Source organism: Dipodomys merriami, unplaced genomic scaffold (assembly GCF_024711535.1).
Source record: "Dipodomys merriami isolate MVZ:Mamm:240054 unplaced genomic scaffold, mDipMer1.0.p SCAF_32, whole genome shotgun sequence".
Classification (NCBI taxonomy): domain Eukaryota; kingdom Metazoa; phylum Chordata; class Mammalia; order Rodentia; family Heteromyidae; genus Dipodomys; species Dipodomys merriami.
Genome location: NW_027204715.1, coordinates 9,433,537 through 9,456,579, shown reverse-complemented (window position 1 = coordinate 9,456,579; position 23,043 = coordinate 9,433,537). Strand labels below are relative to the sequence as shown.

Here is a 23,043-nt window from a genome sequence, read left to right as displayed (position 1 = left end):
ATTGTAGAAATGATAAAATATGCTAAAAGTACCTGGATCAACAGCAACATGGACTCAGACTGGTTAGAGTGAATTCCTGGAAGGGGAATGACCTGACCTTGACCTTGTTCTCAAAGGATGGGCAGAAAATAATAGAAAGTCATTCTGTGACATTTCTGGGGAGATTTAAAGATTGGAGATATAACTGCAATGACTCATAGAACAGGTCAAATGTTCTTTTGCTCCAAAGACTGTGATCGTTGCTTTATATATTTTCAGGCAAATCAGGAATTAGGTATTGATGTCAGAAAAGGGGGAACAGGTTATGAAGGGCTTATACAAGCAGCAGCATGAGTTGGTTATTCCTGTTTTCTCATGCCCAAAAGTACAGGCTTGGGAGCATCATAGCTCTCATTTGGCCAGAACATAGCTCCTAGTTTTAGTCTTATGATTAAAACTGTTGGAAATCATGGTGTTTTTCAAGCAAGATGGACGAGAGGGGATTCTACCTGGAAATATCAGTCCAGGTCACCACTCAAAGCATGCAATTGCATGTCAATATTGACTGGGGTGGGGTGGGGGTGATTTTTGGCTTTAAACCTTAGAAAATTAGACACTGCGTTAATGTGTGTTTTGATGATGGTTCTTGTGGTTTTTATCATTTTAAACTAAAGAAAGTTGCATCTGATCTTTGTAATAAGCAAAACAATAAAGATGTGTATAAAGTTACACATTTCCTCCGTTCTTCCTTGTCTACTAAAATAACCAGTATTTCCAGCTTGATTTGCATTATTCTCCAGCTCTCTCAGCCTCTCTCTCTCTTTGTTTTCTCTCTCTCCTCTCTCACTCTCTCTGCACACAGATCTGCTTACACATCTTTTAGAATCTTTCTTTTTTATTTTTTAACTGAATCCATTATATTGTTGGAGGTGCAGCTTATTTCTGCTTAACAGTGTATCATGTAATGCAATGCATTTAGTTTCACTTCATGCTTTGTAGCTGACATGGAGAATATGCTATTCACATGTATCATAATTTTTTAGCCTTTCCCATGTTGCTGGACAGCTGGATAGTTGTCTGCTCTCTTCCCTTACAAAGAATGCTTTGACAAATGCCTTTGTATGTATGCCATTCTGTCTTGCAGCTTTGTTTAGATAGACGTCTAAAGGAGATTACAGTACTGGATCAAGGAGTTGGTACACTTTTCATCCTAATCCCTCCTGACATGTTCTGTTCCCTGAAAGTTACAGCAGTGTACATGTCTATCAGTACTATATAAAATTACCTGTCATGCCTTCTCTTTGCTAGGACGCCATTTTACCAGTTGTTTTGATTTTTTTTCATATCTGATGCAACAACCTCATTTTATTTCTGTTGATGCAGAGTATCTTTTCATGTGCACAAAGCCACCACCCTGTTTTCCTCTGTAACTTCTTCTCTGTGGTTAACTATTGGGTAAGAACAGCTCTGACCACTGGGCTTCACCGCATTCCTCTTGGCTTTTCTCCTCTATAAAGTTAGGACTCCTTTGTGTCTGGGTCTAACTGAAAACTCAAATTACTGGAATTAAGCTGAATCTCCACTAGTTTCACAGCTGAATTCAGTGAGATCTCTCATGTTTTATGACAATGTCTCCGCATCAAGAAACGTAGCTTGCTTGCTTCTTCATTTTATTTGACTCTTTCTTTTATGTGCTTCAATAAAATTTTGTTTTCATTTAGGAATATTTGTTGAATCATTCCCAAGGATTTTTATGGTTTTGCCTTTCCTGTGATGAAAGGCAGTTTATTCATTTCATTATCATTCATGCAAGTTTATCAGTCTAGTAAGTCACAGAGTATATGTCCATCACAAATGGAGAAAGAAAAAACTTTTAAATTTTACTTTTTTCCCTTGACATTAATTACTTTTAAGTAATAAACATATAGTAAAGCATTGACTAGAGAAGATAAGAACATTATTTTCCTAGGACACATATATATTATTATCATTTTCCTAAATAATGCTTTCATTTCCATTTTAATTAGCTGTATTTAGTACATATATCTATTAGGTTTTGCTTTGGAATCTTTACTCCAAATCTCTATTCTAAATGAGTAGAAATCATACAAGACCTATAATGGGTCCACGGTATTACCCTACTAGGGCAGAAATTTTTTGATAGCTTTGCTGGCTCTTTTCAGCCTTTAAACTGCCAGAAAGATGAACAGAAGCAACAGAAAAACTCTCTACCCACTTTGTGGAGAGTTTCTTAGCACAGTATCAGAACTATGCTAAGTGTGCTGGGCCTGCTCACAGGCCTTTTAATGGATCATCCTAGCCACTCCTCCACTGTCTTCTATCTAGTGTTACAGGGAGGAGGAGAAAGCACCAGGCCAGCTAGGCTCACTTGTCCCAGTTTGGCACCGCCAAAGAAAAACCAAGAACCTTGGAATGTCTTTGAGCCACCTCATCTACAACTTGGGGATTTCCCTTAGTTGCCCTGCGGCTGTAGCACCATTAGGTAGAACTAGCACGAGGATGTGCAACATCATGTCCAATCTTTGTAATGCCGCGTCTGTAGCAGGTTACTCTTCTTGTGATGCACCATTGTTTCTGGGATGAATGATCATACGTGCTCAGGGGCTATAGCATTGACCCCAGTGTGCTGAGAGTAAAGTAGAGAAGGATAAAGATGTCTCCTTCCCTGGATCCCCTTTGCCCTCTCAGCCATGAAGGTCAAAGGGCAAGGGCTGCTCTAATTTTCAAAGGTAAAAGTCCAAGATGGCAGTAGGGTTTTGGAATGAAGCTCTGTATCTGGATTTGCTATTCATATCTGTCTGGTTTTGGTGTTTGGAGACAGGGTCTCTCTTTGTTGTTCAGTTTAGCCTCACACTCAGGATCCTCCGGCCTCACCCTTCCAAATACTGGGATTCCAGGTGTATGCCCCTTACCCCCAGCTCTGCTCATCTATTATGCATGCATAACTGAAGGGGGAAAATATATATTCATTGTCCTATTTTTATGTTATGTAAGAGCATTTTTAATGTTCTCCATCTTTTCTTCTAGCCTTGTGCTTTGTTAGACCACTTTTTTAATGTGCAAAATATTAGGCATAAAACAAGGTCATAGTTGTAAATACAAAATAAATTTGTGAAATAGTCTCAAATATCTGCTGCAACTAATGACACCCTCTAAATGCTTTCCTGATTTGCAGGTGCCGTGGTGATGTCCTTTGTTCCTTCCTGTTCTATGTCTAGGCAGCTTACTTCAGCAAGATGAGTTTACTTTACCTAGAGTAGCAGTAGAGATGGGGGGGGGGGGGCGTTGAAGCCAAGCTTCTGTGAACTGCAAACCCTGAAAATGGCTTTGTTACAGTTCATCGTTGTCTTATCTGAGAGCTGTTAGCATTGTTCTGCAGTGTTTGGGTGTGTGTGTGTGCATGAGCATGTGTACATATGGGGGCCCCGTGTGTGCAGGGCTGGACTGCTCTATTTTGCGCTACAGTGCTACATCTTACATTACAATCCATGTTACTGATTCTTAGTCATGGTCTGTATGATCTAAGTTGTTCAATGGTGTAGTGTAACTCTCACTCCCCTACGAGTTTTCAACTCAGAAGCCCCAGACCCTTACAACTCATTCACAAGGCAGAGTAGTGTGAGCCCATTGTGTAATTCCCCAAAGTGAATCCTGACTCTCACCCACCCCACCCCTCACCACTCAGAAGTAAATGTGCTGAGAAGCGAACTGGAGCATCCGACACATGAGACAAACTGGGATGATGCCTTCGTCACCGCGTGTGGAAGCAGCTGCCAGCTGTCAGCGAGCCTCTTAGCAATCCCGACATGGGGGGCAGGTGGGAACGTGGAGGGGGCGAGCTGGGCAGGCGCTGGGATTTGCCCATCAGCCCTCATGGGCTGTGTTCACAGGTTCTGAACTTTCACCAAGTTCACAGTGCTGTTACAGAATGTAATTGACTGGGTTTCTTCCTCGATTTCTGTTTTCTTGGCATGGTCAAATGCTGCACATCTTGTCAGATAGAACTTCTTTTATAAACAACCTTTACTTAAGGATTCATGGGATTTTTTAATTAAAAAAAAAAAGTCTACCCAAAAGTTTTCTTTGACTTGTGGCTAGACCTTTGTGCTGAAAGAACTGGTTTTAGGCAAAAAATGGGACCACTTACAATACCTTAAAGTAAAACCCCAAGCTCTGCGTCATCAGGAAAAGTGATGCTCTTAGAACAACATCTACCTGGAGCAAGGCCTCAGTGAGAGGGAGCTGCACAGATTCTTGGAGCAACATCCTTTGATGTCATTGGATTTGCTAGGGGCAAATACAAATGCATCTTCACTTGATTCAAGAGATGGTGATAGGCAACGCTTCTCAGTGTTGCGTTGAGTCCAAAATGGGGGCTGGAGATTCTGAGTGGCTCAGAGATCAGCAGCCAAGGTGAAGTACTAGAGTAATGAGGGGGAATTCTGTTAGCAAGTAGGGAGAGAGTGAATGTGGAGAGCTGGTAGACTTCTAAGGTCTCAGAGTTAGCCTTTTATTCCAGATTATTGTTTATGGGTTGTTTGCTTGCTTGTATGCTTCTTAAACTCTGAGTCTGAGCAATGTTCCTAAGCTCCTTTTTCCTCAAGGCTAGTGCTCTACCACTTGAGCCATAGCTCCTCTTCTAACTCTTCTGTGATTAATTGGAGCTAAGGGTCTCACAGACTTTCTTGGCCAGGATGGCTTTGAGCCGTGATCCTCAAATATCAATCTCTTGAGTAGTTAGGATTACAGGCATGCGCCACCTGTGCTGTTGTTGTTATTATTCAATGTAATATATAAGACTCAGTTCTGAAATGAGTGGGCATGATCTTATCAACCAAGAAATATCATTCAGAGACTTTTTATCTTCCAAACTATTGAAAATTACCAGGAAATATGGTGATCCCAGTACCAATAAGGAATATAGGTATTTCAATTAGAGTTCATATATGAGGTGAAGGTAAGGAAAAGCAAAGATTCTTAAGTGGCACAGGAAGCCTTTGGCTTTTATAAGAACTCTGGAATTTTCACAATAATACTTCTTTGTCAAGCCTTCTGCCATCTTGAATTACAGCTGAATTGGCCAGGTAGTAAGGTTTATATCTAAATGAAAGACAGGGAGGACTTAAGAAGGGTTCTGTGACACTGAAATTTTCCCTATAAAGAATCTCTATAATGAACCTAAAATGAACATATTTTCAGATTCATAGAGCATCCCAAACTATGGTTTTTATTTCCTTAGAGACATGGGAACACTTGAGTTAGCCGTGGCTTTGTCATACTCTGTTCTGAAGATTGTCTCTGTTCTTTAAAGACTCTCCCCTCCAGGTTTGGGAAGTGACATAGCCAGACTCATCCTGGGATTTCAGGAAATACTAAATATGGACCCCGCGCAGAGCATTGACTTTGACTTCTAAAGAGAATGGGCTCATTTGACTTCTGCACTCCTGAAACCACAACCTCATGTGTGGGTGTCGGGTTCTTGGCTTGAGCTCCAGCTAAACAGAGGGAAGTTGTCTCATTTAGAGCAGTATAGATCCTTGAGAAAACAAAACAGAGCTGGAAAACTACCGGGAAGACAAATGATCTAATTTAACCCAAACCACTTTTTAAAATACAGACAAACAGAACAATAACAGTGGAAAATTACAGGAACCCAGACTCCGAGAGAAAGGATTATAATCCAAAATGGCTCTTTCTCCATGTCCCACCAGTGTCCCCACCTAGACATAGACTTCAGAGTTTCCCACACTTCTACAAATGTCACCTTTCTAAAGATGTTGGGTTTAAGAAAGATTTTTAAACTGCATTTCACCTGCTGAAATGGCCAGTTTATTTCAAGTCATAAGGGGTGTCACAGAGACATGAAAGCCATAGACAGAGGAGCCTTTTATCAAAGGATTAACAGATGATCTGGACTATTTCCAGCAAGACAAAACGATTGCCCAGCCCTTAGGTCTAGCTGCCTCCTCTAATCCAGGATGTAGCAATTAAAGGAAGTATTTGTCTTATTTAAATTTTTTTTAGGGCTGGGAAGGTGGCTCAATGGTAGAGCGCTTGCCTTGCATGCCTGAGGCCCTGGGTTCGATTCCTCAGCACCACATAAGCAAAAAGAAAAAAGCCGGAAGTGGCGCTGTGGCTCAAGTGGTAGAGTGCTAGCCTTGAGCTGAAGAGCTGAGGGACAGCGCCCAGGCCCCAGAGTTCAAGCCCCATGACCGGACCCAAAAAAAAAAAATTTAAAAAAAAAAATTTTTTTTTAGTGGGGGCTTCGGTGTTTCATATAATAATCACTTGCTATTTAAGAGAATGATGCTCATTTCTGCAGCAACCTTGCTGCAGAAGAATTTGGAAACGTTCCTTAGGAAGAACATCATCATTACTTCCCCATCTGGCCATGGGTGACAGTACAGGATCAGGTCCACAGAGCCCTCAGCACTTCCTAGATTGTGCAGCCATCTTTCTTGCATGCCCTGATGCCCGCCCAAGCACCCATCTTTAAGAATGTGGAGCCTGGCACTGTGGTCTGGTCAGTGACACACTCACCATCTTTTTTTTTTTTTTTTTTGCCTGTCTGTTCTGTAGTGTTTGAACCCAGGGCCTCGAGTACGCTATGCTAAGTAAGTGCTCTACCAGCCCCAGACTCAGCCCTGTCAGAGTTCTTTTAGTTTATCCAGGGTCTGGTCAGAAATGACTGTCCTATCCTTTGAATCTAAGCAGCTAACTTCTGCTACAGGACTTGACTTCTTAAGAACAATTTGTCCAATATTCCAATTGCCACCCAAAGGAAGTAGAAAAAAAGAGAAAAAAATTATTTGCTTAAATTGCATATGGTTACCATTTTGATAACAGTTTAAGTCCATAGACGCTTCTAAAAAAATTTTTTTTTCTTACCCAGAAGACCAAACCAACAGAGAATTTTAAAGTTATAAGCCACAGTTAATGTGTCCATTTTGTTCCTATCCTGAGTTCAGTTATTCATGATCCTCAGTAGATTCAGGAAAACTGTCCCTACCTCAAGGAATAGTAGATGGTGAGCTGGGCGGCTGAGTGGTCAGTGACTACAGCTCACCTGGAAAGGACAGCCTTGAGGCCTGGAGGTCAAGGAAGGAGAGAAAGAAGCTGCTGGTGAGGAAGTATGGAGTCCAGAGACAAAATCCTTTTGAGATGCAGGAGGTGGATCAGTATCGACAGGAAGGTAGCAGTCAAGTAGCAAAGAGAGGAAAATGGTAGAACTGAGCAAGGCTCTTTGCCAAGCCTCGGATGGATAGTCCAGGGCTCATGGTCAGACAGGCCTTTCTGTTAAGGAGGGCTTGGGATGGATTTGGGGTCGTTGGTTGGTTTTGGAAACGTCTCACTGGATAGTCCAGGCTGAATGCTACCCAGCCTCTGCTGGGCTCCGACTCATAATCTTGTGAGTTCCAAGGTGATGGGCATGCACCCCTACGCCCGCCTAAGACAGACTTTTATTGAGAAATCCAGCCTCTACCTTGGATTCCTTGTTAGAAATGAAGTAGAAGGTGAAGCTGTCTGCTGAGTTAGAGGGAACTAGGTGGCCCAGTAATCCTGAGAGAAGGGGATAGGAGAGAGGAGGTGGCTGGCAGGGCAGCGGTGAGCCCCGTGGAGTAGCTGCACACCATGTTGTATTTGTGACTCTGTCAAAGGCCCAGGAGAAGTCTACAGATGAGAGCAGATTGGTCTGTAACGAGTGAACCTTAGGTTGGAGATTTCAGACATGATTTGAAAGTCAGTGACTTTAAGAGTGGATGCAGTGGGAGGAACGTCTGGTGTGGCAGAAGACTGTATCCAGTCCTACCCCAACTGTACCCATTGGGTTTCCATTGAGATTTGAAAGAGATGAATAACAAAGGTGAGGCTGGAGCCTGGGTAGAGAAGGTCACTGACATGGAGGAGGTCAAGGAACTGGGAAGAGATATGAGTCAGGTTGACCCAAAGGGTTGACTCTTCTATTTGGAATTCCACAGGGATCCTGTCGGGGAGATAGGATGGGATGGGAGGTGGCTAGATGGCAGGAGTCTCAGAGACACAGGGAGCTTCTGGGAGAGCAGTAAAGAAGTGATCGCAGCAGCTGTGGAGGTTCATCCACCCTCAGGATGGGAAGCAGAGAGCAGTTGCAGTGCTCTTTCTTTCCTCCTACCTTCCTCCTCTCCTGTCCAGAAGCTTGAGCCCCTCAAGGGCTTCTTCCACCCCAGAGGCTGTGCAGGGTCACCCTGCGGGGGACAGCGGTACGTGAGGAGTGTGGTCAGGCAGGACACTGCATGCGTATTTGTGCAGGACTTCTGGGTGCTCACACAGGCCACGTAAACCACAGCTGAAACCACAGGCAGGATGGAAAGCAACAGTGTCAATCAGAGGCCAGGGGAATCAGACTAATGGACCCCGCTCTGTTGCCATAGCCGTGCTTGCGGCTCATGGACTCAGTCTTTGTACTGAGCCCACAAAAATAAGCTTTCTACACTTTCAGGGCTCCCAGGCTTCCTAGCCAGGAGAGAAACTGGAAGGAAGAAAGGCAGGAAGGTTCCCCTCACCTTCCTCCCCACCTCTGCAAAGATGCTTATGCCACCATCAATATGGAAGGAGAGGCAGGGTTGGGGGGAAACGGTCACTTGCCCTGATGCATCTCAGTCAGTAGCACTGGGATTTTTCTGGTCTCCAGACTCCAAATTTAACATGTCAAGAAATCTTTTAGTATTTACTGATCTGGACAGTTTTATGCCAGAAAGATCTGTTCATACCTGTGGGATTTGGTAGCCATTTCCTGGGACTTTTTTTTTTAATATTTCTTAATATCCTGTGGTTTTGCAACTTAACTGTGGAAAAACAGAAAATACTTTTTAAAAAAAAAGAAAGAAAGAAAGAACGCACACATCAGAACACCATGACCCTGAACACACCAAGATATGAACGAGCTACCCAGAGCTGGCTGGAAGCAGGTGTGCTTTAAAGTCAGACGTCCACGTGTCTGCAAGCCACCTGCACTGGGGTCTGAAGCATGGGAAGAACTAGGTCATCCCCTTGGGACATGAACTGGCTGTGGTGAAGAGGCAGGCTCGTACTTACAGGGGCCAGAGCACTGTTTAGGTGTGGCCCTGATGTGAAGCAGAGCATCTTTGTCTGGGAAAAAAGGGGAAGTTTAGGGACATGCCTGTAAGCAGCCGGTAGTCTCATCGCCTTAGGAACATATTGGGCCAGATTCATCCTGAAGCCCTCACTCACCCTGCAGATAATCTAGATGCTCTTTGCGCTGGCTTTCAAGGCTTTGACTGGTCTTCCTCACTGGCCGGGACAGCTTCCTTGCTCCTGGTCTTCCTAGAGGTGCAGGTGGGCTGAGCGCTGCATTGCTAGAAACATGGAGCTCACCACTGGACGATAGGAGTCACATGCCAGCGTGGCACCAAAGGCAAGCACTCCCGGACATGTGTGGGGCTCTCTTCCCCCTCTGTCTATATCCTTGGATGCTCCCGTGCAGTCCTCTGGCCTTTTAACTGCTCCCGAGTCTCTAGACCAGCTCTTGCTTGCTTCTCTATTTGCAATTCTTTTTTTTTTTTTTTTTTTTTTTTTGGTTGGTTGGTGGCAGTGGGGCTAGGCACTGTCCTTGAGCTTTTCTGCTCAAGGGTAGTAGCGCTCTTCCATGTGAGTCACAGTTCCACTTCTGGTTTTCTAGTGGTTAATTGCACATGAGAGTCTCACAGATTTTTCTGCCCAGGCTGGCTTCCCCTGTGAGTCTCAGCCTCCTGAGTATATAGGTTTACAAGTGTGAGCCAGCTCCTGGCTCTATTCGGAATTCTAACCTACATCTCAAACCTCCCCTCCCCCTCACACCCATCTAGGTAATATCACTCTTCCCCTTGGGACTCAAGCCAAAAAATTCAACAGTCATTCTAGACTTCTCTCTTTTCCTCACACCCATCATGTAGTCCATCTCTAGATCTAGCTGCTTCCAGAACATTCTCCAGTCGCTCTACTTCTGTCCCCCACCTTGCCCATGCCAACACCTTGCCTTGGTCTACATTCCCACAGATCTCATGCTGACATGAGTACCTGTCTTGCCTCTGCCAGGACCTTTCATGAATGCTTGCTGGTCTCAGCACAAGACCTGATCGGGAATGAGCCTAGCATCACCTGCTTTTCCAAGCTTACCCTCTCTCCTCTCCACGTCTCCTCCTGCCTCCTCCTATTCCTTCTCTGCATTCTTCCAGCTCCTCTTCCAGCTGCCTCCTTCAAGGAACTAGAAGGTTCCTTGACTGTCAGCTCCACTGTCACCTCCACACAGGGCCCCCTTGTCTATGTAAATCCATTGGCTCATTCATTTCCTCCATGTCTATCGCAGCTAATGCTTGTGTATAGTTTGCTTCATTCTTTCATCTGTCCATCATCTGTCATGTCCGCCATGCTGTGGGTCTGGGGACAGAGCAGTGAAATGCAGGGCTGAGTTCCCCTGGAGCTCACACCCAGGTAGAACTGATGCCCACTGCAGCAGATATTGTCAGATCATGCTTCAAGTAGTGAACATGCTAGGAAGAAAGACCGAAGTAAACAGAGAGAGGTGATGCATGACCAGAGGACCCGGAAGAGCCTCATAACTGGTAAGAAACCATCACAAATAAATGGACAGGAGATGGTTTATACAGAATGTTTCTTCCAAATGCATTTTGTTCCATAAGTTCTGGGAAGGTTAAAAAGTTAAGTGTGCAAATGAAGTCATAAACTAGAATAAAATTACCTTAGAGGTGGTAAAAGGAGGACAAAGTATTGAGTAACAACACAGGTCTATCTAGACTCCACAGTGAGTTACTGTTTTTGGTATCAGAAGAATATCATGAACTTAAGAGACAAATTGGACGAAATACTTGGTATCAGTGGGAACACAAAACTTCTACTATCATGTAGTTCATGTCCTCAACTCTCACACATTTTTTCTTGCATTTTAAAGATTTTAGAAACCAGAATGGATTTTTTTCCCTTCATATAATGATTAGATGTGATTGTTACAAATATCAAATAGTTGTATCCTATAAGCAATAACATCTCATAATTAAAAGGTAAAAATTTTTTGTAAAAAAAAAAAAATAGTATGGCCAGACACTGGTGGCTCACACCTATAATCCTAGCTACTCAGGATTCTGAGATCTGAGGATTGTGGTTCAAAGCCAGCCCCAGCAGGAGAGTCTATGAGGTTCTTATCTCCAATTAATCACTAGAAAACTGCAAGTGGCACTGTGGCTCAAAGTTGTAGAGTGCTAACTTTGAGTGAAAGAGCGAGTTCAGGGACAGCACCCAGGCCCTGAGTTCAAGCCCCACAACCAATTTTACTCCTGTAACCCTCAGAGCAATAAAAATAAATGTAAAAAATTAGTATGAATGCTAAACTTTTTTTTATAGAAAATAGTGAACTTTCCTGTGTTGTGCTGGCTGGCTCATGCCTATAATCCTAGCTATTCAGTAGACTGCAATCTAAGAATCACCGTTCAAAGCCAGCCCAGGACATACAAATCCTGGAGATTCGGAGATTCTTATCTCTGACTAACCAATGAAAAGATGGAATTTGAGGCCTGGCTTAAGTGGCAGGAGTGAAAAGGTCCAGCAAGAGTGCCAGCCCCAGTACCAGCACAAACAGAAGGTGTGGAGGGAAGCAGTGGGGGGGGAGGGGGGGAGGGGAGAAAAACTCGATGCCATATACTCTACTTGCCTACAGCCCTGCTCTGATCTGTTGGGTTATTTCTGGGAAAATGAGTCTCTGGGGTCATTCCGCAGTTGGGTGGTGGAAGCTGATTCCAGCCCAAGTCTGCACGCCTCGGCACCCTGTGCTCTGTCCTCAAATTACCATAATTGTTGAGCTAAATGAAACTTCCCCTCCCCGTCCTGCAGACAGAGCTATCATTACCTGAGCCTTCCTGCTTCCCACTGCCGCAGCCCTCGCCAGGGTGAGGGCTCCCATCAAGAAACTGTTGGTGGAGATGAAAGCTCTGCAGTGCTTGCCCCGCAGCACCCATGTCTTTTTAGCCAACAGTAGAGTTCTGCCAGGCAGCCAGGTGACCAGCACTCTGAGGGGCTTTTGCAATGTGTGCTAAATAGTAGATGCCATTTAAATTAGAACTCACTTTCAAGCAATCCAAAGACAAGTAAACAATTCACCCTCATAGACTTCGGGGAGAATGGGAAAGAGAACAAACTGAACAGATTCTTGGTGTGTGAGATGAGTAATTTGAAGCTGTCCTAGCTCTGTTGTCTGGAAGCAGAGCCTGTGTGTGGATCTCATGCATTGTGATGAAAGGAGCGAGGGCTGTTGGGAGCAAAGGAGGAGCCTGTGGGCTAAGGCTCTGGGGAAAAGTTAAGCAAGGATTGATCCCCTCTGGAGACTGCTTCCCTGGGCCTGGTGGGGAACTCTGGAGGAGGAGCTGTAGAATGGCCTACCTATGACCATTTATACCCTGTGTCCACCAGTCCTTGGCTTCCTATGCTGGGACGTCAGATGTGGTTCACACTTGCAGAGTGTCCGGGGGTTCTTGGCTGTAAAGCAGGCTGTGACTGTAGCTCCGGGGGCTGAGGGCACTGCACGATCTGGAGTCTGAATGGGAGCCAGCATCACCAACTACCAAGTCCCAAAGTAAATGATCAGGTGGTCAGCCATGATGCATAACAGGAACCCTCTCCCTGGGTAAATCTATTAAACAGCAGGATTTATTATCAGTGAGTTCCTTGGTTTTCATTTTGATTTGGAGTTAGGGTATTTGATCAGCTTGGATCACACACACAAAAAAAGACATCGCTAGAAGGCTGCCTTAAAAGGCAAGTTCCAAGTTATTACTAGAAAGGAGAAAAAGAATTCGAGATGTTATTGGAAAGAATTATCAAAGGGTATACAGTAGTCAGAATGATAATAAATTCCAATTGCTATCATACACTTTTATTCTGGATTTTTCTACTGTCGTTAGAGTGGTATTTTCCTGTACAAATACTTCCCCCCACAGTGTTTTGTAAGAATGTTTGACTATATTAAAGATTCACTGTATTTGTCAGTGTTGTGTTGTAGGAAGGGAATGAAACTAAGTACAAGTGAAGAATTCGAAAGCCGGGAGTGTTCCTGGCCAGTATGACTCCTGTGCCTGTGCTGAGCAGACTGCCAGTGAATTGTATTAGAGATGGCATCCTGAACCAGCCTTTGGAATGAGAGCCCATTATCAGTGGGACTTCTCTCAGTTCTGAGTCACATTTCCCTCTGTGTTACATTTCTGCAAAGTAGATACAGTTTAGGAACAAAGTACATCCAATTTTAACTGGAGGTATTTTTTTACTTTCTTAGTGGCATATAAACTAATAGTCTATCTTACAACTGATACAGTATATTAGAGTCGATGAAACATAATTACTTGGGTATCTTTCATTGTGATACAGTATGAGTTACAGCTCTTCATTCTATGTATTTGAAGATTTATTCTTGAATTTATTGTATCCACCCTTTCAAGCACCCACAGTGTTGTGTATATTTATACCAAGGAATATGACAAGTATAACAGTCATTGTAAAGAAAATTATAAGCTACTATTTGCTTAATTTTAAAAAAATGATTGCAGCCAGATCCTGGTACCTCATGTCTGCTGTCCTAGCTATTTAGAAAGCTGAGGCAGTTCCAAGCCCACCGAGGCAGAAAGTGTGTGAGATTACATTTCCAATTAATTGTCAAAACATTGGGCTAGAGGTATGGTTCAAGGGGTAAAGTGCCACATGTGAACAAGAACGCTGAGTATGAGTCTCTGCATTCAAACACTGATACCAGCACACACCAAAAAAAAAAAAAAAGAGAGAGAGCACTACCTAAAGATGATAAAAATAAAAATAGGAGAGACAGAGGAAAGTGAGAGGCAGAGGAGACCAGAAAAATAGATCTTTTTTAAGTTAATCCGCAGAGATATAATGGGTTTTGTAGCTATCACTGAGGCCCTGTTGGAGTACTGACGTGGTGGGCAAAGGTATTATGGTGTCATTTTTTTAAAATCTGACTCTGTGATGATAGATACCTGCCATTTGAGACTAGGGATGTGGCTCCGTGATAGAATGCCTGCCTAGCTTGTACAGGGACATTTACTGCCCTGCACAAATATAAGATAATAAGCCACGTGTTCTGTCTAAAGGTGTTCTTTTCCTCTGTATTTGTCTATCCAGAGCTCAGGATTGTATTGCAAGTTATAGTCACCATCCACTGATAGCATAAAATTCTTTCTCATAAAAGAGGACTCTGTGCTGTGAGGATCCCTATATAGAACATGCACAGACGTTTACTGGTGCACATGTGAGCAGGCATGCATGCATATGCATGAGCACACACACACACACACACACACACAACATGCACACACGCGTGCATGCCTACTTTAAAGAAAATGTCACCCATTGATATAAACCACTTGCTGCACCTCCAGAATGTGTTTCCATTATGCAGATGCAGATGTTATAGGTTAGAGGTATTGGTTTGTTTATTGGGATAGGGTCTCACTATGTAGCTCAGGCTGGCCTTGAACTTGCCCAGCTATGATCTGCTGAGTGTCATGCTTACTTTTCTGTGGTTTCCCGCTTTCTAATGCTCTGGGTATTTCTCTCTCCCTTGGCAGGCCTTGAACCGGGGCATTGCGGCTGTGAAGGAAGATGCTGTCGAGATGCTAGCCAGCTATGGGCTGGCGTACTCCTTGATGAAGTTCTTCACAGGACCCATGAGTGACTTCAAAAATGTGGGCCTGGTGTTTGTGAACAGCAAGCGAGACAGGACCAAAGCTGTCCTGTGTATGGTGGTGGCTGGTGCCATAGCAGCTGTCTTCCACACCCTGATAGGTAAGGCTTTGATGGTCATTAAAGCCATTATTTTAATTCCTCTTAATTGACTTATAGTTACTGGAATAAGTGATTTCTTAACTGAACCATCCCTCATGGAAATTTTCGTGGGTGGAAGGAATGGTGGTCGTGTTCTTAGTTCCAGCAAATAAATTTATCTTACTGGAAAGCTGTAGTTTTGTGTCTCTGGCTCCCAAAGTTGGGGAGGGAGTGATTTGATTAATACATGATTGCTCCTAGAAATAGCATTTTATAAGATGGACAAAATAGCACATCCAGTGGGTGCTAGTGGCTCACATTTGTAAACCTAGCTGTTCAGGAGGCTGCGAGGTGAGGATCATGGTTCAAAGCTAACCTAGACAGGAAAGTGTATAAGACTCTAACCTCCAGTTAACCACCAGAACAACACTAGAAGTGTTTCTATGACTCAAAGTGGTAGAATGCTAGCCTTGAGTGAAAAAGCTCAGGGTTGGTGCTCAGGCCCTGAGTTCAAGCCCTACTACCCCAACAACAACAACAACAACAAAGCACAGACTTTTAGAAGAAGCGCACATGCACTGTACCAATTATTGATCCTAGAATAAAAGTAGGAAGGATTATTTCTTTAATGGATCCTACTGATACTGTGAACAAATGGCAAATTGTTTTATTTGTTAAAATTAATTTGTTCTAGTGCTTCTCTTTGCTGATTTAGTCAAAAACAAGATGGATGGCATTGGTCAAAGCATTCTTTCCATGAAATGGGAAGCTGGCTGGTACTTACGGCCTTCAGGGGAGCAAGGCCTTGGGAAGCACATTTCCTCAGCGCTGGCTTTTCCTTCTAGTCTTCTTGGTGGTTCTGGAACTACAAGGCCTTTATTTCAGAATGTTCCCCTGCTTCTTTGCATACTTGTAAGGCTAAAAATTAAGTCCCACGTGTGCTGGAGCCCGTTGGTAAGACACTGTGAATCTCACTTCATTTCCCACTATGAGCCCTACTGTTGTACCTGCTGTGTGAGACACCTGGATGTCAGCAGCAAATAAAGGATTAATCCAAACCACTCAGTGTATTCCCAGGCAGCTGATGTTTATTCACATCACTGTAATCTCAAAGTTAATAGGGCATGGCCTTTGTGGTTTTCCTCTTTAACATGGCATCGAATTTCGTTCTAAGAGCTATGTGGAAGAGAGCCACTCTGCTAATGAAATTATTCAGCCAGAGTGTTGATATTGATCATTTTCTCTGTACTCAAAGCCTCATTCAGAGGGAAGATAGGTAGGTACGTAAAGATGCCTTTCTTTCTCTCAATTTGTTCCTGAAACTGCCAGTCTTTCTGCAGCTATATAAAATCTAGGCCATTTCTAAAGATAGTATATGCAGTGAGAAAATTCCATACATCCTTGAAGCAAAGATCTTATCTAAATAGTAAGTTAGTTCCTTTTGTTTGGTGCTTTTACTTGGATCTGTAAAGAACCTAATGTACCCTGTTTTAACCATGCTTGAATGAGAATTTGAGATAAATAGCTAATAGCTAGCTGTCAACAGCTAAGAAAAAGGAAACTGAGCAGAAAATGTGGTCACTTAAATAAAAATGAGCGTGGCTTTTCAAGTTAAACTTGTTTTTCTCTTTTAGAGTAGAATCATAAAATTTGGAATTTAACTGAAGAGAGGTCTCTATCTCAGTTAGACGTAGTAATCATTTGTCACGTTCCATATTTTGTACTGAAACTCTTATTACCTGCATCAAGCTTCATTCCTTCTTCAGTTGATAAGCAATTTCTGTAGCCCACCTAAATCTTTTTCAATATTTTTAAAATTACTTTTTGACTTGGAAAAGACTTTATTATCACTGGTAGTACTAGTATCTTTTAAGTAGTTGTACAAAGGGGTTTCAGTTATTCAATGTGTCAGTTTGTGATCTATGTCGCCCCTTGTCCAGCCTCCTTTCTGTTTAGTCTCTATTGTTTTCTGTCTCTGATATATCTTCATCTTCATTTCCCTTTCTCCATCCTTCCTTTTTCCATGGTCTGTAAGGTCTTGTCCATGCTTTGTTTTCTCTAATCTGGAACTTAGCTCCATGATGAGACATTACTACTTCTCCATCCATGCCCAACCTTTTCCTGCCATCATTTTCCTATATCAGTGACCTTTAACCTCACAGTATCAGTTTCTCAAAATATATCTACTGAAGGTGTTCAATAGAAGCCTCAACCTGTTTTCACTCTGTAGTAATATTAGCAACAGATGCTTACATTTCTGCTTTAGCTGTCAGCATGTGGATGTGCTTGTGCCTTGGGGCCACTGACATAGATAAAACACAAATGGCAGTGCGTGTGCTGAACCTGAGACGCTGTGGTAGGATCTCAGGAAGCCTTGCTAGCATCTTTGCCCAAGTGGCTATGGAAATGCGCATCTGATCTGCAGGAGCAGCCCTGAGTGGAGCCCATAGTCAGCCAGAGACCACCTACCAAAAATGCATTCGGTTAACTCAGAGAGGGAATATGTGCCACAGATATCTAGGCCTAACTTCAGTTTTCTGTATCTGTATCTTTTGTTCAGATGAAAACAGGCTGATTGCTTTAAATGTTTCATTATTGCCACTTCCTTCGCCACTTCAGTGAATTTATTTTTTTCCCTCCTGTTTTTTGTTTTTGTGTGTGTGTGTGTGTGTGTGTGTGTGTGTGTGTGTGTGTGTGTGTGTGTGTGTGTGTGTGTGTGTGTGATTTTTAGAAGCACTGAGGAGCACATAGATTAGGAAGAGCTTCTTTGTTTGGGGGATTGGGACTGAAAGGCCTTGTGGAGTGTCTCTGGCCCAGCTCTTCTTAGGGTTTGTTTTTTCCCCCTAATTTTCAGTATAAACTAAATGCAAGTACTTGACCTGTTTCTAATACTTTGCTATTCTGTCATATGTTGCACTTTTGTGATAAGTGGCTACTTCCTTGCTTTGCTTTCTACTTTACTCTCCAAGATAGTACTTTTCCCTCGTGTGGAGCATTTTGTACTTTTAACGCGCATGTGTCTCCTTTCATATGTTCTTACGGATAAAGCTCATCCATTTTTACCATAGGATGTTGTTAAATATGAGTTGAGCTGTTTAACATCATTCACATTGCTAGAGCTCATCTTTGTCTTTGAATGTTAACAAGGGAGTACAGAAGAGTAAGCGTAAGAATTGCTTTGTGTCATTTACTTTCTAAATGACCCAATAACCTCTCATTGGTGTGGTTCAACGAAATATGTACTGAGGAAATGAGTGCATGGGCCTTTGATCAAAAGAGATTGAGGCTGGGCGCAAATGACTGACACCTGTAATCCTAGCTACTCAGGAGGATGAGATTTGTGGATCAGGGTTTGAAGCCATCCCGGGCAGAAAAGTCCCCGTGAGACTCCTTAACTCAATAAACTACTCAAAAAAAAAAAAGCCAGAGGTGGTGCTGTGACTTAAATGTCTATGTAGAGCCCCAGCGTTGAGCACAAAGAGGTTCAGGGACAGTCCCCAGGCCTGAGTTCAAGCCCCAAGACTGACTGAAAAAAGAAAGTGGAGGAGAGAGAGATTGAGTACAGAAGATGTGGTCAGATGCACCCCTCTCCCTGAGTACGTGCATCTGACAGAAGAGTGTGTGCATCCCATGCTCCTTTCTATAGCACCCGTAACAAGAGCTTTTGAGAGTGGTGAAAATAAACTCATCAAAAGCCGAGGGCCTTGGGGCTGGGAAGGTGGCTCAGTGGTAGAGTGCTTGCCTTGCATGCCTGAGGCCCTGGGTTCGATTCCTCAGCACCACATAAGCAAAAAAGAAAAAAGCTGGAAGTGGCGCTGTGACTCAAGTGGTAGAGCGCTAGCCTTGAGCTGAAGAGCTGAGGGACAACGCCCAGGCCCAGAGTTCAGGCCCCACGACCAGACCCCCCCCCCAAAAAAAAAAAAAACCAAGGGCCTTAAAACATCCCTGGACCCAAAAAGAGCAGGGTGACGGTGACAAAGAGAAAACAGAGAGGAAGGAAGTCTTTCGGAGACAGGCAGTGGCCACACATTTATCATCAGGAAGAAGTGATATGAACCAAGAAAGAATCCAGCACGGACTGTAATAGGTCCCTGAGTAGATACTGTGTGTGGAGTCAGACAGGGGACCAGGAAAAGGTTCTGAGACTAGGAAGAGCTCTGTAGGCTGCTTGGAAAACCTAAGGAGAGGAGAAAGGAATAGGGGGCAGGGAACTAGAGGTAGAGAGGAAGCTGGCAGCGAGCATCACATAGCCACATTGCCTGCAGCTCTGTGTGGACTCCCTTGGAAACCCTTTGATGCCAGTGAGCTCTTTTTGTGATGTCTCACAGATAAGCATGCTGTTCATGTGTGTCTGGTTCAGCTTTCACCAATGAGGTGGCTATGTTCGACTAATATTTATCTTTGTAACCTCTTGATCTCTAAGGAGATTATTTTGTATTTAGAAAAAGCTGGCTGTATTTTATAACTGCATCATCTCCTTGGCTATGAACTAGAGCTTGGTGAGATACCCTAGGATTCCTCTCAAATTTTGCTTCCAAACATTTGAGAAATCCAGCTTCCTTCTCAGCCTGGCTTCAATTTTAGTTGGATGAACTCGCCACACTTTTTGTTATTACTGTTAATAAATTAGATCCTTGAAGGGTCGTCTTCACTTAGAAAGGCCTTCACATGTGGCCATGGCCACTTCTGAACAGTAGGGCACAGATGCAGCTCCTCGCTCTCATTAACCCTGTGCCATCTCTGTGGTCAGTTTGTGGGTCACAGTAGGACAATCAAAATAGTCTCATGTCAACAAACAGTAAAAGCCTCCTCTGTTATTAATTGCATTTGTACCAATACGGGGTCCTTTTCATTGCATTTGCTATAGATAAGGAATTCTTTTCCACTGTATTTCATCACTGCTGAGCAGGGCATTCTGTCATCCTCCAGCCATGATCACCTGAGTGTGGGTTTCCCACTCGTGACTGAAACAGATTCTACCAACCGCACGGCCTCCTGACCTAGCATCCCTTTTGAACTTAATTGTAGCCATGCATTCTGTCAGGGACTCATCCCTGAGGCACTGTTTATAAAAGCTGCGGAGCACAGGGTTTGCCCAGACCACCTCGTAATTTAGGCGAGTGGTCACTGAAGGTGGTAATCCTGTTTCTCACTCTTAAAGAATCTATAAAAAAGAAAGCTTGCTGACCTTGCAATGTGGTTTTTCTGGGGTCCGAGTCAACTTTACCTGCAAGGAAATGAGTGCTTCCTTTTGCTCTCACAGAAGATGGGAGCCATTGTTCTCTGCCTTGTGCAGAAGCAGCCTGGTGGTCAGTAGAACTAAATGTTTGCACTGGGTAGTGAACATGTGAAATCATTGCTAGACCGCTTCCATTTGCCAGGGTTTTTCTTTCCCCTCCAAAATTGCCACCTTTATGCATGGGTTCTAGAGCAGCCCCGTAAAGAAGGAAATGAGTCTGGTTTGCCAGCAAAGGTACTGGGAATGAACGACTCAATAGTCTTGTGCTCTGTTATTGTTCATCTAAAACCAACACTAGTACTTTGCTGAAAACACCAGTGTGGTGTTGTTGTTCGCCATACCACGGCCAGCTGGCTGGCCAGTGGGGGGGAACTTGCCTCTGTGGTCAGCTGAAGGTCAGGAGGGCCAGCCCAAGGTCAGCCAGAGGCTGGCCCACCCAGGTGGCCTCTGCTGGGACAGCAGGACTCTCTGGGCTTTTTTAACGGCTGTGGTCAGGCTCCAGGTGGAAGGGTAGAGGCACACAAGCTTCCTGAGGCAAGAACCACAAGTCCACACTCTCCTCCCCCACGGCCCCCAGTGGAGCAGTCCGTAGCATGGGCCAGCAGGGAAGCCAAGGTATAGGGGCATAAGCTGCCCATTCTGACAGCGGAAGGTGTAAAGTCACAAAGTGGAGATAGAAGGAGGAAGGAAGAACTAGGGACATCTTTACAGTTCCTTCCTTTGGGTGTCACGGATTTGTGCATCTCTTCAGTCTACATTTATCAAACACCTACTACATGGTAAACACTGGACTAGACCTTGGTCCTGTGTGTTCAGACCTGAGTCAAGGTAAGTTCTCTAGAGAGAAGCAGATGCAGGCAGTGAAGTATTAGGAGCTCCATGCTGCCTGGGTAGAAGGCTGTTCTTCTGGTAGAAATGTGAGTTTACTTGCCATGGATCCATGCTCTTTCTCCCAGGTCTAGGCCGTGCATGCACCTCCCATCTTGTTTATCAGACCCACTTGCTCAATACAGATGACATTTGAGTCATACATCAGTGTCCGTCCCAACTTCCATGCAGGAAACCGTTCCTCTCGCGGCTGGCCCATTGGCGCGGTGCCTGGTACAAACAAGTCATTCAACACATATTTGCTGAAGTGATTTCAATGCGGTCTGTCAGCCGTGCGAGTGTACACACTTTGGAAGTGATACATCCGAACCCAGGGCGGAAGGCGGCTGCTCTCGTGAGGAGCCTCATAAACAGGACTCCATGCTCAATAAAGAAGGGAGGCGGACTGGGGATTTGAATTTTAAAAAAAAAGGTTCTCATACATGCATTTCATTTCTTGGAAATCTACATTGTCCTACTGTTCACATCAGGGAGGAGGCTTGGCCTTTTTCTCAGTTCCCTGTGAGAAAATACCTGCAGGAAGACTTGTTTTGGTTAATGTTAATACTTCATAGTTGGTGGTATGTGCTCGTAGCTAGTACAGGAGCAAGTTTGAAAGGGGCCATATTCCTCGGTGGGTCAGGTCATGAGGTCCATGAACTTAAAAACCCATTCTGTCTGTCTTGCTTTTGGTCAGGGTCCTAACTAGCTACCTATAAATAGGCCAGGGCAGCGTCCATCCTCTTGCTGTTTACAGTGTCATAAAGCCCATTTACACCTGCTCAGAAGCCTTGTTTAATTTTGTTTTATAACTTTCCACTCTCCATTATGAGCACTTGCTTGCAGCCCGGTGTTGGTGAGGCAGTGGATGGGAGTTGGTTACTAAATATTGCTAACACAGCTAGCCTGGTAATTAGGGACTCGATGCAAAACGCTTTAAGCAAATCATCATGAGCCGTGTGCTCTCCCGGTGATGGAAATAGCTCAGGGGCAGCCAAGGGAGAGAGGAAGGACTTGGGGGGACAGAAGAGACTGGGTGAGAACAGGTGCTGGGGTTTCACACTCAACAGTGCCCAGGGTGGAAGTAACCTTTGCTGTTAGAAGATTCTCCTTCTACCGTTGGACTAGAAGGAGGTAAGGAAGTGTGTGAAAACTTTTTCCTTAAGTAGCTGAAGGAGGAAAAAGGCAAAAATGAAAAGAAGCAAAAAGAGGAAGCTTTGGGTCCAGAAGTCACAAGGCTAGAACTTGGGATCCAAAGAGAGCTCCCAGCAGGCCCTGGGAGCTGAGGCCAGCAATGGAGTCACAGAAAGCTGCGCTAGCTCCTCCAAGCAAGCCGTCAGTCCCCACTGAGCAGCATGTGTTTACTCCCGACGCCCTGCACAAAGGCCCTGGGTGACTGTTTCAGTTAAATATCCTAATAAGCAGTTCCATTGGCAAACCACACACACACACACACACACACACACACACACACACACACACACACACACACACACACATACACACACACACACACACACACACACACACACACACACACACACACACACACACACACCTTGCTCTCAACAGTTCCAACTCAACATCCCATCTCTTCTACTACCACTGAACCCAGAATTTAATACAAAAATAAGTCCTCTTCTTCCTTAGAGGCTGTCTGCATCCATTTGTCAGGGCTGCCGTGGACAGTGCTACATCTAGAAGCTTCCTCTCCCAATTGTGGAGGCTGCAAGTCACAGGACGCGGCGTGGGCAGGCTTGGTTCCTTTGGAGGACTGACCCTGGCTGCGCCCTGGTTTGCGGGCCTTGGCCGCATTCTTCAGCACATAAGGGCACCGTGGAGTCCTTGCCTCCATCCTCACCCGGGGTGCTATCTGTGTGAAGTCTTTGTTCTCTTGGTACCCCCTTTTGTGAAGACACCAGCCATACGAGGTTGGGTGCTGGGTCCAGTACGACCTCATCTTCACTTGTATCTGCAGCCACCCCGATGTTCCATGTCGTGAGGCACAGGCCTTAGGACCTTGGTGTTTGAACTTTGAGGGACGGTCTGATTCGACACACCACCCTTCTTGATCCCCAGCTTTGACCTCTGCAACCAAGATCACTTCACATGAGTTT

General features: G+C 44.3%; 1 protein-coding gene across 1 annotated transcript in view; it reads left to right on the top strand.

Moving 5' to 3' along the window:
• Positions 1 to 23,043, top strand: part of Ankh (ANKH inorganic pyrophosphate transport regulator) — a 117,694-nt gene that overhangs the window by 57,932 nt on the left and 36,719 nt on the right. The window contains exon 2 of the mRNA XM_070042206.1: positions 14,625 to 14,841. Coding sequence (XP_069898307.1) covers positions 14,625 to 14,841 — 217 coding nt within the window. The remainder of the gene's footprint in view (positions 1 to 14,624; positions 14,842 to 23,043) is intronic.